This window comes from Marmota flaviventris, chromosome 14 (assembly GCF_047511675.1).
Source record: "Marmota flaviventris isolate mMarFla1 chromosome 14, mMarFla1.hap1, whole genome shotgun sequence".
NCBI classification, from domain to species: Eukaryota; Metazoa; Chordata; class Mammalia; order Rodentia; family Sciuridae; genus Marmota; species Marmota flaviventris.
The window spans coordinates 24,671,294-24,686,187 of NC_092511.1; the positions used below are offsets into that span (position 1 = coordinate 24,671,294).

Genomic DNA, 14,894 nt, shown 5'->3' on the forward strand with positions numbered 1-14,894 from the left:
CAAGTAGGAAAGTAAAGTGCCCTGGGGGTGGGAATAGGAAAGATAGTAGAATGAATCAGACGTAACTTTCCTGTGTTCTTATATGAATACATGACCAATGGAACTCGACATCGTGTACAACTACAAAAATGCCAAGTTATACTCTATGTATGTATGATATATCAAAGTATATTCCCTACTGTCATATATAACTAAAAAGAACAAATTTAAAAATTCAGATCTTTTAATGGAAACATAAAAAAAAAAAAAGTGCCCAAAGTGCCATATTTGATTCTGTTGGCTTCTTTTTTCCCCCATAGTTTGGCATTTTTTAAAATGATAACCACTATAAGAATAGAATAATAGCCATTCTAATGGATGTGAAGTGGTCCCTCTTTTCCAAATTTGGTAATTTTCATTGTTTTGGGATCTCTCCCATTCTTTCTTGAAGATGTTTTTAAAACAGAGCTCTTCTAGTTTTTCTCTTCTTACGATTATAATAAAAAATTTAGTTCTGGGATCATAATCCAAGCTAATCTTTATATACAAATCTTGGAATATTGTACTTTTTAAAAAATCAGATTTATTGAGGTAGTTATGCACAGTAACATTTACCTGGTGTAAGAGTATAGTTCAGTGAGTTTTGATAAATAGTTGGGTAACCAACACCACATATTCAATATGTTGAATGTTTCATCACAGCAAAAGTTTCCTTGTATCCTTTCTAGTAATTCCCCTCAGCTCCTGGCAATCACTGATATGATCTGTCCCTATAGTTTTGGGCATCTTTTTATGAGTTTATTGGTCGTTTATGTCTGTTTTTTGGCAAATGTGTAATTCATTCTTCTGCCTATTCTTCTTTATTTATTCTTTTTTGTGGTAGTGGGGATTACCCAGGTGCGGTCTACCTCTGAGCCATGTTCTCTCCCTTTTTAAATTTTATTTTTGAGACAGGGTCTCTCCAGTAGCCCGAAATGGCCTTGAACATGTATGGATCCTTCTGCCTCAGCTTCAGGTAGCTGGGATTACAGGCATGTGCCTCCATGCCTAGGTCACTTTTGTTTTTAAAATTTTAAGCAAATATGATATTGTTACAAATATTCTCACCACTTACATTGCAAATGCTATTATACTATTTTCTCCTTTTTTTCAAATTAAGAATCCCAAAATACATGTAAACAGATATTTTCTTTATTGAAAACAGGAAGATGAGCATCCAAACGTTTTGAGTTGATTTATAACAAACTCTTAATAATTTCTTCATGTGTCATTATTGAGTATGTATTGAACACTTATTCTCTACCAGGCACAGTAAAAAATACTATTGATAGTGTAAGAAGAAATTGGAACTGAGAGAATAGCTTAGCAGTAAAGCACCTGCTAATCACGCACAAGGCCCTGGGTCCAATCCCCAGCACTGCACCCCCCCCTACCCCCCAAAAAAGAAATTACATACAAGAAACTGGTTAGTGATTTATTTTCAAGATAAAGAAATGAAGGGTTAAGATGTACACACTCATGAGACAATATTTTTTTGGTTGCTGTATGTGGTGTTTATTAAAAAAATCTTTATGTTATCAAAACACTCATGATATTTATTTTTGAATTTCAAATTATAAAGAACTACGTGGAGATGGGGTGCTTAACCACTAAACTACATCCCCAGCCCTTTTTTTGTTTGTTTTTTTATTTAGAGATAGGGTCTTGCTGAGTTGCTGAGTCTGGTTATGAACTTGTGGTCCTCCTGCTTCAGCCTCCTAAGCCATTGGGATTACAGGCTTGCACCCAGCTTTGTTTTGATTTAATGGCATCATGAGATGAGAAAAATGAAAAAGGTGGTTTTTGTTTTGTTTTGTTTTTGTACTGAGGGTTGAACTGAGGGACACTGGACCACTGAGCCACATCCCCAGCCCTATTTTGTATTTTATTTAGAGACAGGGTCTCACTGAGTTGCTTAGCGCTCGAAGTTGCTGGGGCTGGCTTTAACTCGTGATCCTTCTGCCTCAGCCTCCTGAGCTGCTGGGATTATAGGTGTGCGCCATCACGTTCAGCAAAAAGGCGGTTTTAATCAGTGATTTCTACCTTTGCTTTACTGTATTCCGTTACTAGCCACTCATGAAGCTTGCAGATTCCACAGACTAAGAAATTAATTTTCAAAATGAGATTTGCACGTAATTATTACTTTGTAGATGCATGCTAAACATACTGACTATGCTGAATTTTTAAGTTCTTTTTAGGTTTAACTTGGAACAAGAATTAATGTTTTAAATCAGTCACTTGATTCAAACAAAGTAGATTTATGCTTCTAAATAATACACTTGTAATCTTATATACCATTTTTTATGATGTAATCATATGTTAAGTAGAAATTTGCTTTAGAAAGGAGGCATCTAGGGGCTGGGGATGTGGCTCAAGCGGTAGCTCGCTCGCCTGGCATGCGTGCGGCCCGGGTTCGAGCCTCAGCACCATATACAAACAAAGATGTTGTGTCCGCTGAAAAACTGAAAAATAAATATTAAAAAAAAAAAAAGAAAGGAGGCATCTAACAATGAACACATTATGTAAGATTTGGATATAAACTGTGCTTTTTTCCCTCATTTACTGAAATCATGTTTATATTTTACAACATTATATGTTATGAACTATTTATTTAAAATAAGTTTCCCCTAAATGAAATTGATTTCACTAGTATAACCTTGCAGTGGTTATAAGCATTACTGCAATGAGACAGTAAGTAAAATGGATTCTCAGTCCTAAAATTTTGAAGAACTTGTGACTATATCATTTCCCCCCCCTTGAAGACTCACATACATATTAAGATGTCAAAAGGACTCAGAAGTAGCCAGGCACGGTGGCACACACCTGTAACCCAGCATCTCGGGAGGCCAAGACAGGAGAATTGTAAGTTTAAAGCCAGCCTCAGCAAAGTCGAGGTGCTAAGCAGCAATTTGGAGACAGGGTCTCCTGTCTCCAAATAAAGTACAAAAATAGGAAAATAGGGCTGGGAATATTGCTCAGTGGTCAAGTGCCACTGAGTTCAATCCCTGGTACCAAAAAAAAAAAAAAGACTCAGAAGTCATAGTAATGTTTTTCAAACTTATTTGATCACAACCTACTTTTCTTGTAGTGTCCGTCAATGGTATGCTTTGGGAAATAAATGGCATACTCTTCATGTTTGTGATACATACAAATAATGATTTCTATTTTGAAGCAGGACAGAAGGAGCAAGCTGTGGAATGGTATAAGAAAGGTATTGAAGAACTAGAAAAAGGAATAGCTGTTATAGTTACAGGACAAGGTAAGGTTATGTTTATATTTATTTACAGACATCCCAAATATACAGCCATCCCTTCTTATCCACCAGGCCCCTAGTGGATGCCTGAAACTGCAGACATTACCAAGCCACATATACTATGCTAATAGCCAGCATGACTTCTTAATGTGCAGTTTAGCATGTGCAGTGTGGATATGGTGAATTAAGGCATGATTCCTGTCCTGGGTGGGACAGACAGGACAGGGTGAGATTTTATCTTAGTACTCTGAACAGGGAGCAGTTTAATACTTATTACCTGTATGTTTTTGAAATTTTCTATTTAATATTTTTGGGCTGCAATTGACCACAGGTAACTGAAACTGCTGAGAACAAAACCATGGTTGGGGGCAAGGGCATATGATTTCCCTGGTTTTAAATCTATTTATCTTAATAAAGGCATTTCTAACCTTTTTGTGTGTGGTAGGGAGAAGGTCCTCGAGATTGAACCCCATTGGTACTCTACCACTGAGCTATATCCTAACCCAAAATTTTAGGATCCTCAAACTTGTGATCCTCCTGCTTTAGAATCCTGAGTTGCTGCAAATACAGGCATGCACTACTGCACCTGGCTAAATATTTTTAGATGTTAATATTAACATTGGTAGACATACAGTTTATTACCTATTCTAAAAATGAAGTTGTAACCAATATACACAAACTTGTTTACCCATAGTAGTCAGGCAACAGCTACTATATTACTTGTGTCCTTCTTGGAGTTTTCTATTGGTTATCAGACATATATTTTTGCCCTGTTTTTGAAACCCAGTCCTTTCTTTATTGTCAAGGAGAAAAGGAACAGTTAATCCACAAATGCCCTTTGCACTTGTGTGTAATGCTCCCCCAGCCCCGTACTGGGATTGACCCCAGGACCTTGCACCATGCTAGCCAAGTGCTCTACCTTTTAGCTACATCCCCCAGCCTGATAATACATCTTAACTGTATGATACTTAGTAAATGTCTTATTTTGATTTATGTTTGGCTTTTGAAAACAAAACCAGCCAGGCACAGTGGTACACACCTGTCATCTCAGCAACTTGAGAGACTGAGGCAAGAGGATCGATCTCAAGTGTGAGGCCAGCCTGGTCAATTTAATGAGACCCTGTCTCAAAACAAAAAATTTTAAAAAGGATTAGGGATATAGCTCAGTGGTAGGGTACCCTCAATATCAACAAAACAAACCCAAACCAGTTATTTCTCATCTTTTCTATTACCTCAAATTAAAATTAGAGTTCTGGCCAGGCATGGTGGCATGCACCTGTAATCCCAGCAGTTCAGGAGGCTGAAGCAGGAGGATTACAAGTTCAGAGCCAGTCTCAGGAACTTAGTGAGACTGTAAGCAACCTAGTGAGACCCTGTCTGATAAAGGGCTGCAAATATGGCTAAGTGGTTAAGTGCCCTTGGGTTCAACCCTGGTACGTACGTACGTACGTACATACATAAAATTAGAGTCTAATATCTTTAAATACATTTATTGCATACTTTACCACATGCCCAAGCATCATTTTTTAAGTGCTTCATATGTAGTATCTTTTTTTTTTTTTGGTAGTTGTAGATGGACATAATGCCTTTATTTTATGTGTTTTATTTTTATGTAGTGCTGAGGATCAAACCCAGTGTCTCATGCACGCTAGGCAAGTGTTGTGCCACTGAGCTACAGCCCCAGCCCTGTAGTATCTCTTAACTTTTCTTTACAATTCAATGCTCTGTAGCTGTTAGTATCCTTATTTTTCAGATGAATAACCTGAAGTATAGAGAAGTACATTACTTAAGGTCTCTTGGCTAGCAAGTGATAAAGTCATGATGTGAACCCAAGCAGTAATTGATAGTTATATATGTCAAAGCCTGAATTCTTAAATAACATGTAATGAGTGTAGTGTAGTATGTGAGTGACACTGTTAAATAGAGACATGTTACTTAATAGCAGGAATACATTCCAATAAATGTGTCATTACACAGTTTTCTCATTGTGTGAACATCTCTGAGCATATTTACACAAACCTGGATGATAGAGATCAATCATTCTATATGTTTTTTGATGCAATCAAAGGATAATGGTAAACATGAGTTATGTGAGATTGCTACCTGTATAGTAGTAAATTTTTTTAATATATATTTTTTAGTTGGAGATGGACACAATACCTTCATTTTATTTATTTTTATGTGGTGCTGAGAATTGAACCCAGTGCCTCATGTGCGAAGGCAAGTGCTCTGCTACTGAGCCACAATCCCAGCCTCAGTAAATTTTTTATAACTAAAAAAAGTATAATATAGAAGTGTGGTAAATAAAACAATAGCATAGTCTTTTGTTATTAACAAGTATTATTTGTACTGTATGAACTATATTTATATACTACTGATAGCAGAGTAGGTTTGTTTACACCAGCTTCTTTGGAACTTTTGTCATGTGTTTAGCTATTGTTAATCAAACTGACATTATGCAGCACATGACTGTACTTCAGTTTATCATAGCTAAAATAAATTCAGAAGCAAAAAGTATAATATTAAGTTACAAAAAAATTCAGTATTTCAGTTAAGAATCAGTAGATGTTTTTGGGTAACTAGATGACTCTACTATCTAATATTAGTTAAACTCTAGTAATTGTAATATGTCCAGTATCTACCCTGTTTTCTTCCTTTCCCTTTTATATTTTGACTACTTCTGTAGCTATTGGTCTCCTGTATAAGAGAAAGCAGAATAAAACATAAATATGGGTGTGTAGGCCTTTGAGAGACTTTAAAGAACATGACTATGAATTATGTGAAAAATATATTTGCAGCTGTCAACTACATGGAGAATATGAGAAGAAAATTAATTTGTTATAAGAAAACCAGTATTTCATCAATAAAAAATGCCTTCTGTTGCATCACAAAGAGAAAAAGCTGTTAATTGAACTATGATACAGTTTCTATTTAGGGATTAGAATTTTGATTTCAATTTTATTGAGTAGAATGTATTAGTCTTAATTTGCTATAGTAATAGTGTTGATGTCTGTGACAGATGTGTGCATGGACAGGCAATGACAAACTATGTTCTGACTGCAGCCAGGTTGATAGCATTAGTAAGTTGGCAGTGATGATAAAATGAATCCCAATTTGAAATGTGGGTAAAAAATATCATAGGTTTCATTAAAAAAAAAAAAAGTGATAGGTTTCATGAATTGTGTATGAAATACATAACCACAGTAGGTCAGAACCATGATTACATGGCTTCAATAGTATTATTTGAAAATATCAATATTTATTAGCTATTATTTGAGCACATTAATTTCTTTGTAAAGACTTTGACTCTTTTTGATTAATTGGGTTGATCTATTATCTGGAAACAATATTAGTAGAGAAAGGTAGATATTTTAATTCATCTTTTTTTTTTGTTTTCTTTCTTAGGTGAACAGTGTGAAAGAGCTAGACGCCTTCAAGCTAAAATGATGACTAATTTGGTTATGGCCAAGGATCGTTTACAACTTCTAGGTATCAGTTAATGTGTAATTGGATATGAGATGTATTTGAAATGTATGATTAATGAATGTCTTAATTGTAGATAGAAGCAGATTAGTGATTGAAATGTGGCCTAAGCTTTTTTTTTTTTTAATATGCTCAGCGTTTCCAAACATAAACTAAATCAGAAAGAAGAATATTTCTAAGTGTCCATTAGCTTTGATAATAATCAGTTCATGACCATTCTTGATTTATTCATATCAGGGGCAGGCAAACTGCAGTCATTGGACAAACCCAGCTTGCTCCCTATTATTATGATATCTTTATCAATCACACAGGCACTTCTGTTTCTTTTTCTTTTCTTTTTTTTTTTTAATGTTTATTTTTTAGTTTTCGGCAGTCACAACATCTTTGTTTGTATGTGGTGCTGAGGATCGAACTCGGGCCGCACGCATTCCAGGCAAGCGCGCTACTGCTTGAGCCACATCCCCAGCCCAACATTTCTGTTTCTTTATGTATTAGCTGTGACTTTCATGCTACAGTGTCAGAATGGAATAATCCATACAGAGATCATACAACCCTCAAAACCTAAAATATATAATACCTGGTCTTTTATAGAAAAAGTTTAATATATAGGACTACCTGCTTTGCTTTTCTTCTTGCATTTTGTGTGTTGAAACCAGGTCTTTGTCATATAGTTTTTCCTACATTCTGACTGATGTTGCATACATCTGTATGGTGTTATTTATTTATTTATTTATTTATTTAAAGAGAGAGAGAGAGAATTTTAAAGTTTATTTTTTCTGTTTTCGGCGGACACAACATCTTTGTTTGTATGTGGTGCTGAGGATCGAACCTGGGCTGCATGCCAGGCGAGCGCTCTACCGCTTGAGCCACATCCCCAGCCCTGTATGGTGTTTTTTAACATGCTTTTCTGTCTTTCCTGTAAATTGATTGTTGAATATAGAACATTGATTAGATTGAAAGTTGATTTTAATTTTTTAATGACAGGACTTCTTCATAGATGGCTATATATGTGTTCATCAGTAGTTCTTCCATCTTCTTATAAGATGAGCAGAAGTTAACTAAGGCCTGATGACGTTTTAATTCTATCATTCTATCAGCATTCATTAACTGAAATGGAAACTTTCCTTTCTATTTGATGGTATAAGGGTTTTTTGTTTGTTTGTTTGTTTTTTGTTTTTTTGGGAGGGGGTACCTGGGATTGAACCCAGAGTCATATCTGCAGCCCTTTTTTTGGGGGGGGGGTACTAGGGATTGAATTCAGGGATACTCGACCACTAAGCCACATCCCCAGCCATATTTTTTATTTTATTTTGAGACAGGGTCTCACTGAAATGCTTAGCACATCTCTGTTGCTGAGGCTGGCTTTGAATTTGCAATCCTCCTGTCAGCCTCCCAAGCTGTTGAGATTACAGGCATGCACCACCACATTTGCACCCAGCTGCAGCAGTCCTTTTTTTATATTTTATATAGAGACGGGGCCTTGCTGAATTGCTTAGGGCCTCAATGAGTTGCTGAGGCTGGGTTTGAACTGACAATCCTTCTGCCTCAGCCTCCTGAACCACTGGGATTATAGAGGTGTGCTACTATACCTGGCTTGATGGTATAAGTTTAAAATATATGTGTGTGTGTGTGTGTGTATGTACCAGCGATTGAACTTGGGGTCACTCACCACTGAGCCACATCCCCAGCCATATTTTGTATTTTATTTAGAGACAGGGTCTCCCTGAGTTGCTAAGCATATTGCCATTGCTGAGGCTGGCTTTGAACTCTCGATCCTCCTGTCTCAGCTCCTGAGCTGCTGGGATTACAGGCATGTGCCACCATGCCTGGCTTAAAAATATATTTTAAGGGGAAATCTATGCCTTAAAACAAAGTGGAACAAACATCTACCACATCTGAATCATTCTACTATACCTTGGTATGATGGAAATAGTAGATATTTATTTGGTAAGAAGGCAGACCTTATATATTTGTACCTCTGTGAGTTGGAGTAAGTTATTTAGCATATTTGAGTCTTTTTTTTAATCTAATTTTTAAATAAGGCTAATAGATAATATTTACCTCCTATTTGTGACTATTGTGTTATTGAAGGAACCTAACCTATAGTAAGTACTTTTAAAATGTTGAGGATTTTTCAGCTGTGCTGGTGATCAAACCCAGGGCCTTTCATAAGGTCAGCAAGCATTCTACCACTGAGCTAACCTCCAACCCCATAATATTGGTTTTTATTCTTTTTTTTTTTTTTTTAATCTGTCCCCCTCCCCTGCTTTAGTAGAAAAATATTTACATGTCTATTTATTTATTTACTTATTTTGTAGTTTTTTTTTTTTTTTTTCCCTGTGTAGTTAAAAAACCAACCTTCACTACAGAGGGCTAACAAGATAATGTTCCCTGACTTCTGTGGCTGAAAGGGTTTTCCTTTTTACTTCCTTTATAAAGGCTATTATATATCAAATATAATTAAAAGTTAGGGCTGGAGAATGGTACAGTGCTTGCCTAGCATGTGTGAGGCCCTGTGTTTGATCCCCTGCAATACACATATGTCATGTGTGTGTGTTTATATATAATAAAATATTATATCAAAGGTTGTTATAGTAAAATAGTTAATTGTTCTAGTAGGTAATTTATATGTGTTTTAGCTATGAAGCCTTTCAAAGTATATTTAAAGTGTTCATATATGATGCAGAATAAATATGATTATGGAACAGTTTGTAACATGTTTCAAATTTAATGAGTTGACTTTTATCTTTTATTTAAAGTTCTGATACAGTAAAATATTAAAAGTATATTGTCAATTATAGACCTCTTTTTCCCCTTCTTGTTTTGGTGGATTAAACCCAGACCTTTACATATACTAAGCAAGTTCTCTACCTCTGAGCTATATCCCCAGCCATTTTTATTTTGAGATAGTATCTTGCTAAGTTGTCCAGGTTGCTCTTGAGCTTGAGATCTTTCTGCCTCAACTTTGTGAATAACTAGTATTACAAGCATGAACCACCACACCCAGCTGTATATATGCTTATTTTTCAATGTGACTTTGTAATTTATTTACATTATTAGAAGATAGGACAAAAAGAATACAACATAAAGCTAGCTATTAAAATAATACTTTTTATGTTTTGAAATGGGTATCTGTTTTCATTCTCAAAAAAATATTTATAAAAGATATTACTTGCATATTGCAGTGTTAGGGATCAACCCCACAGCCTTATACATATTAGGTAATGAGAGAGATGTTACTTTAAAAATAGAGAGGAGATACCAGGTGTGGTGGCACGTGCCTGTAATCCCAGAAACTCTAGAGGCTGAGGCAGGAGGATCACTGTTGAAATAGCAACAGTGTTATTCAGTGTTAATCAGGAGTATCACAAGTTGGAGGACAGCCTCAGCAACTCAGCTAGACCCTGTCTCAAAATTTTAAAAATAGGCTGGGGATGTAGCTCAGTGATAAAGCACCTCTGGGTTCAAACCCCAGTACAAAAACAAAAATAACAACAACAACAAAAAAAAAAAAACCTGCAGAGGGTGGCAAAAAGCAGACATTAACATATTCCTGTCTTCCAAGAACTGACAAGGTGTGGGAGTGGTGATACAAAAGTAGTAAAATAAACAAAAAACTGTACAGTTGCGTAGTAAAGCATATTTGTGTTAAAATTTATGCTGGTTAAAAATCATTTTCCTAGAGGTGTGGTACCAGATGAATGGGGAGAATGATCCTGTGAGTTCCCCAAACAAACTGGTTTGAGAGGGAACAGCCTCTCTGATAAAGGTGGGGAGACTTTATTTATCTTGGGGTTAGTGATAATGAAAGCTAGAGTAAAGCTTAACTGCATAAAAAAGATAATTTGGCATTAGCATTTTGATATTCCTGGTGGTTACACTTCATTAAACATCAGTTTTCTTATGTCTCTCTGTTCTATGCTAGCTATAGTGCCAAGGGATATAAACTGAATTTACTTGTTAACTCAGCAAATACTTGATGATGACTATGTGGTAAGCTCTGTTTTAGGCATTTGGGATATAGACAAGGATCCAACCTCCATAGAGTTTGTATTCCATCCAAGAGAAGACAGTATATGATAACCATAAATGATAAGTTAAGCAGTATTATAGAGGAAAAGTAAAACAGGAGGAGTGGATTGGGAGGTGCTTTGAGTTTTTAGTTTTGAACAGGATAGTCAGGGTATTCTTTTTTTGTGAAGGTGATATGAGTTACCCAGAAAGATATGTAGGAGAAGAATGGTTACAAAGAAATAAGAGCCTGTGCCATTCCTTGAAGGAACATACCTGGTATGTTTGTGAAGCAGTAAAGAGACCACTGTACAAGTGTTAAAATAGATGAGGTCAGAGAACTAATGGGGGCAGAGGCTGTCATAACATATGGGGCTTGGATAGGTCACCATGAGGATTTGAACTTTTACGATCTGTGAAAAGAAGAGCAGCTATAAGGAATTGGGAGAAAGAAATGGCATAAGCTGGCATAAGACTTAAGTTTTAGGAATATTGCTCTGATTGTCAGGTTGCATGTAGACTCTGAGGGATGAACCAGGGAGATCAGGTAGGACACTGTTACGACAATCTGAGAAAAATGATGGAGGCTTGGGCCAGCATGTAGTAAGAAAAAATGGCAATAGGTAGTTGAATTATAATATTTGAAGGTTGAACAATTTACTGATAGATTGGTTGCAATTCTTCTGTTTAAGGGTCTTATAATGGGAGAAACAGACACAAAAGTCATCATCACTGTATGTAGCATGAGCATATGTACATATTTTATAGGGGTAGAAAACAGATATCTGAGAAAGCAACCTAGAAGAAGTAAAATCTAAAATGCAGATATTAAAAGATAAATAAAAATTATTAAATAACTCAAGAAAAGACATCTCTGGAAGAAACAGCAGCTTGAACAAAGTCTGAAGGGCAGGGTTGGGGATATAGCTCAGTTGGTCGAGTGCTTGCCTCACATGCACAAGGCCATGGGTTCAATCCCCAGTAACACACACACACACACACAAAGAAAAAAACTGGTTGGGCTGGAGTTGTGGCTCAGTGGCAGAGCGCTTGCCTAGCATGTGTGAAGCTATGGGTTCGATTCTCAGCACTGCATATAAATAAATAAAATAAAGGTCCATCAATGACTAAAATATATATATATATATATATATATATATATATATATATATATATATATTAAAAAAAAAGACTCAAGGGCAAGAAATAGCATGATGAGTAGGGAAATATAGGTGCTGGTAGAGCATGAGTAGAGATTACTCAGCATAGGAGATGGAGACAGATCATGGATGACCTGGATTATCATTTGAAGGAGATTGAGGTGCAGTCTGGGCATTTGGAAGTCATTAAGGGTTTTAAGAAGAAGGGTTACATGTTAATATTCTCCCTCAGAGTATATCAAATAGATTATTATATGGGGATTGGGTATGGGGAGGTCATGAATCACTGTTTTAATTAATTAATTATTTTTTAAAAATTATTTTGTGGTACTCGGGATAGAACCCAGGATTCATGCATGCTAGGCAGGCACTTCACCATTGAGCTACATCCCCAGCCCATCACTGTTTTAATTTAAATAATCAAATAGTCTATAAAACCTATTCATTCTAAAAAGAAACAGTTTTTTGGGGGACTGGGGGGTGCTGGGGATTGAACCCAGAGTCTTGCTCTGTTAAGCAAATGCTCTACCACTGGGCTACATCCCCAGTTGTTTACCTTTTTTTTTTTTAAACAGAAATGAATTGGAGTAGAATCATATTAGCAGTATACTGCTATAGTGTATGTGTATGGGTCCACACAAAAAAATATAAACTCTTTGTACAAGTTCTGTGACCTTTTGTTCCCAATTAATGTGAAAAGAAACTGTTTAATTACTGTTTACTGTTTACTGTATCATGAATGTCTGTGAACTTTTTGTTACATTTAATTGAAGTATTAACTGATAAAGATGACTTATACAGATCAGTATTTTTTTCTAATTTATGCTCTTAACACAAGTGGACTGTGTCTCATTATGGCAATTTAAAGAGTATTATTGAGAAAAATCAAATGACCTACCTGTTAGCTAAGCAAAAAAAACAAAAAAAGTCTCCGAGGTATATTGTATCAGCCAGTTCTAGAATACAAAAGGTGTGCAGTACTTTGTGCTTTGTGTAGAAAGGGTAGCTGCTATTTAACCTGTCCCAGAGGCATGTGTTGTTAAACCAAGCATGGCGCCTGCTTGTCTGACCTTAGAAATAAAAGTTTGAGTTAGTATGTATGAGCTACTCCCCTGCCCCCTTTTATATTCTGGGGATCAAATCCAGGGTTTTGTGCATGGTAGGTAAGTCCTCTATCACTGAACTAAACCTCTACCCTCTGTGCTGCAATTTTAAATGTTTTCAATGACTTGCTAGTAAAGAAAATAAACTGTTATGGGAACTTGGACTATTCAGCAAAATAAACATGATAAAAACAGCCTCTATTACAGGTGAAGCAGAGTACCTACTTTATTATGTACATTATTTAATCTTTGAGAATTCTTAGAAAACTGAGGTTAAGCATGGTCGTATCATCAGTAAGTGGTGGAGCAAAGTATGCATTAGCTATCATATTAGACTGACTGATGAGAAAGAAAGAGAGTGTAACAGTGGTGGAGAATACCAAAAATCAAACTGTTACCTTCTTGGGCTTTTGGTGCCAGATTTAGAGACTCAAGACAGTTGCAGGGTTTTTGCTGTTTGCGGTAGAGGTAGGATTGAAATAATCCTGAATTGATTTATTTAATAAGTATACCATATACCCACATGCCACAAAATTTAAAAAATTCAAGTATGAATGGCATCCATTTTGTACTCTGCCCCAGCCACCCATTCCCCCTCCTAAGAGGCAGCTGCATTACCAGTTTCTTTGGGTCCTTTTTAGAGTCAATCTTCCTATACACAACTGCACATGTATGTTTAAACAAATGATTGGGTACTAAACACAAACTTCTGCAGCATGCTCATTTCACTCTGCTTTATTGCCTTTGTTTTTTTGGCTGACTTAATGTTAGTTCATGTAACCAAATGTAGCATTTCTTACTCATTCCTTTTGTGTCATTTTAAGTGCTTTTCTCTCCTGAAATGTCCCTTCTTTTTATCTTTTCAAATCTTAGCCAACTTATTGTTGACTTCCTCTGTGACACCTTTTCAATGATGTCTTCTATACTACTTAGTCCTTTTTAAAAAATATTGTTATTTGCCAATTATATGTAGTAAGTTTATGGATGGTAGAGACCATATTCATTTTTTTATCTGATACTTTCCCAACACAGTTGATTTGAATGTATGTGATAATTCAGTAAATATTTGCTGGGAGTAATGCTGGTATGTAACTGTTCAGGTTGCCAAATCTGAATAAGTCATATTTTGAACATAACCTTTCACCTGTTGATTTCTGTTGCTATTTTCATGTCTTGAGTTTTTACTAATTACGTTTTTGAAGAGTATTTATATAAATGGAAAAACTCTTCATCATAAAACAACCTTGTAACGCCTTGAATAATATTTCATTTTCACATGCAAATTTTATTTCATTATTTTTTTCTTTTTGTTTATTTTGTCCTTTTTTAACCCCCTCTATTGCATAGAGAAGCTGCAACCAGTTTTGCAATTTTCCAAGTCACAAACGGACGTCTATAATGACAATACTAACTTGACATGCCGAAATGGACATCTTCAGTCAGGTAGGTTTAGGTTAACTAACATAAAATAATAAAAGCTTGTGTACAAACTAGAGTCTTGCTTAACCTGATAACATTGATTTGCTTTTATATTGGAAGATTGAATTGTTTTTTGTTTTCATAGGGATGTGTTGAAAACATATATATCTGTCATTGATAGTGTATTTGAACACGTAAAAATAAAATACAGCCTTTCTAAACATTTTTTGCACGTTTTGCGAATCCCAATTTTTGAGATTATAAAATGAGTATACATTCTCTTAAAATATTCTTGTTTCTATTGTCTTTTAAGTTTTTGTATTTTTTTCATGAAGAGCTATACCAATTTTTAGTGAAAGTTTAAGACAGATTTTAATTTTTCTTTATCAATTTTCATTGCATTTCAGAATTTCTGTATTTTATACATGAACATTTTAGAAAAAATTT

General features: G+C 35.5%; 1 protein-coding gene across 4 annotated transcripts in view; it reads left to right on the top strand.

The window, feature by feature from the left end:
• The window catches only part of Spast (spastin), a 58,665-nt gene that overhangs the window by 9,109 nt on the left and 34,662 nt on the right, over positions 1-14,894 (top strand). The window contains exons 2-4 of one of the 4 annotated variants that reach the window (XM_027933490.2): positions 3,191-3,277; positions 6,677-6,760; positions 14,376-14,471. In XM_027933490.2, the coding sequence (XP_027789291.1) occupies positions 3,191-3,277; positions 6,677-6,760; positions 14,376-14,471 (267 nt within the window). The remainder of the gene's footprint in view (positions 1-3,190; positions 3,278-6,676; positions 6,761-14,375; positions 14,472-14,894) is intronic. The other 3 variants (XM_027933491.2, XM_071601464.1, XM_071601465.1) reach the window with 3 other exon arrangements.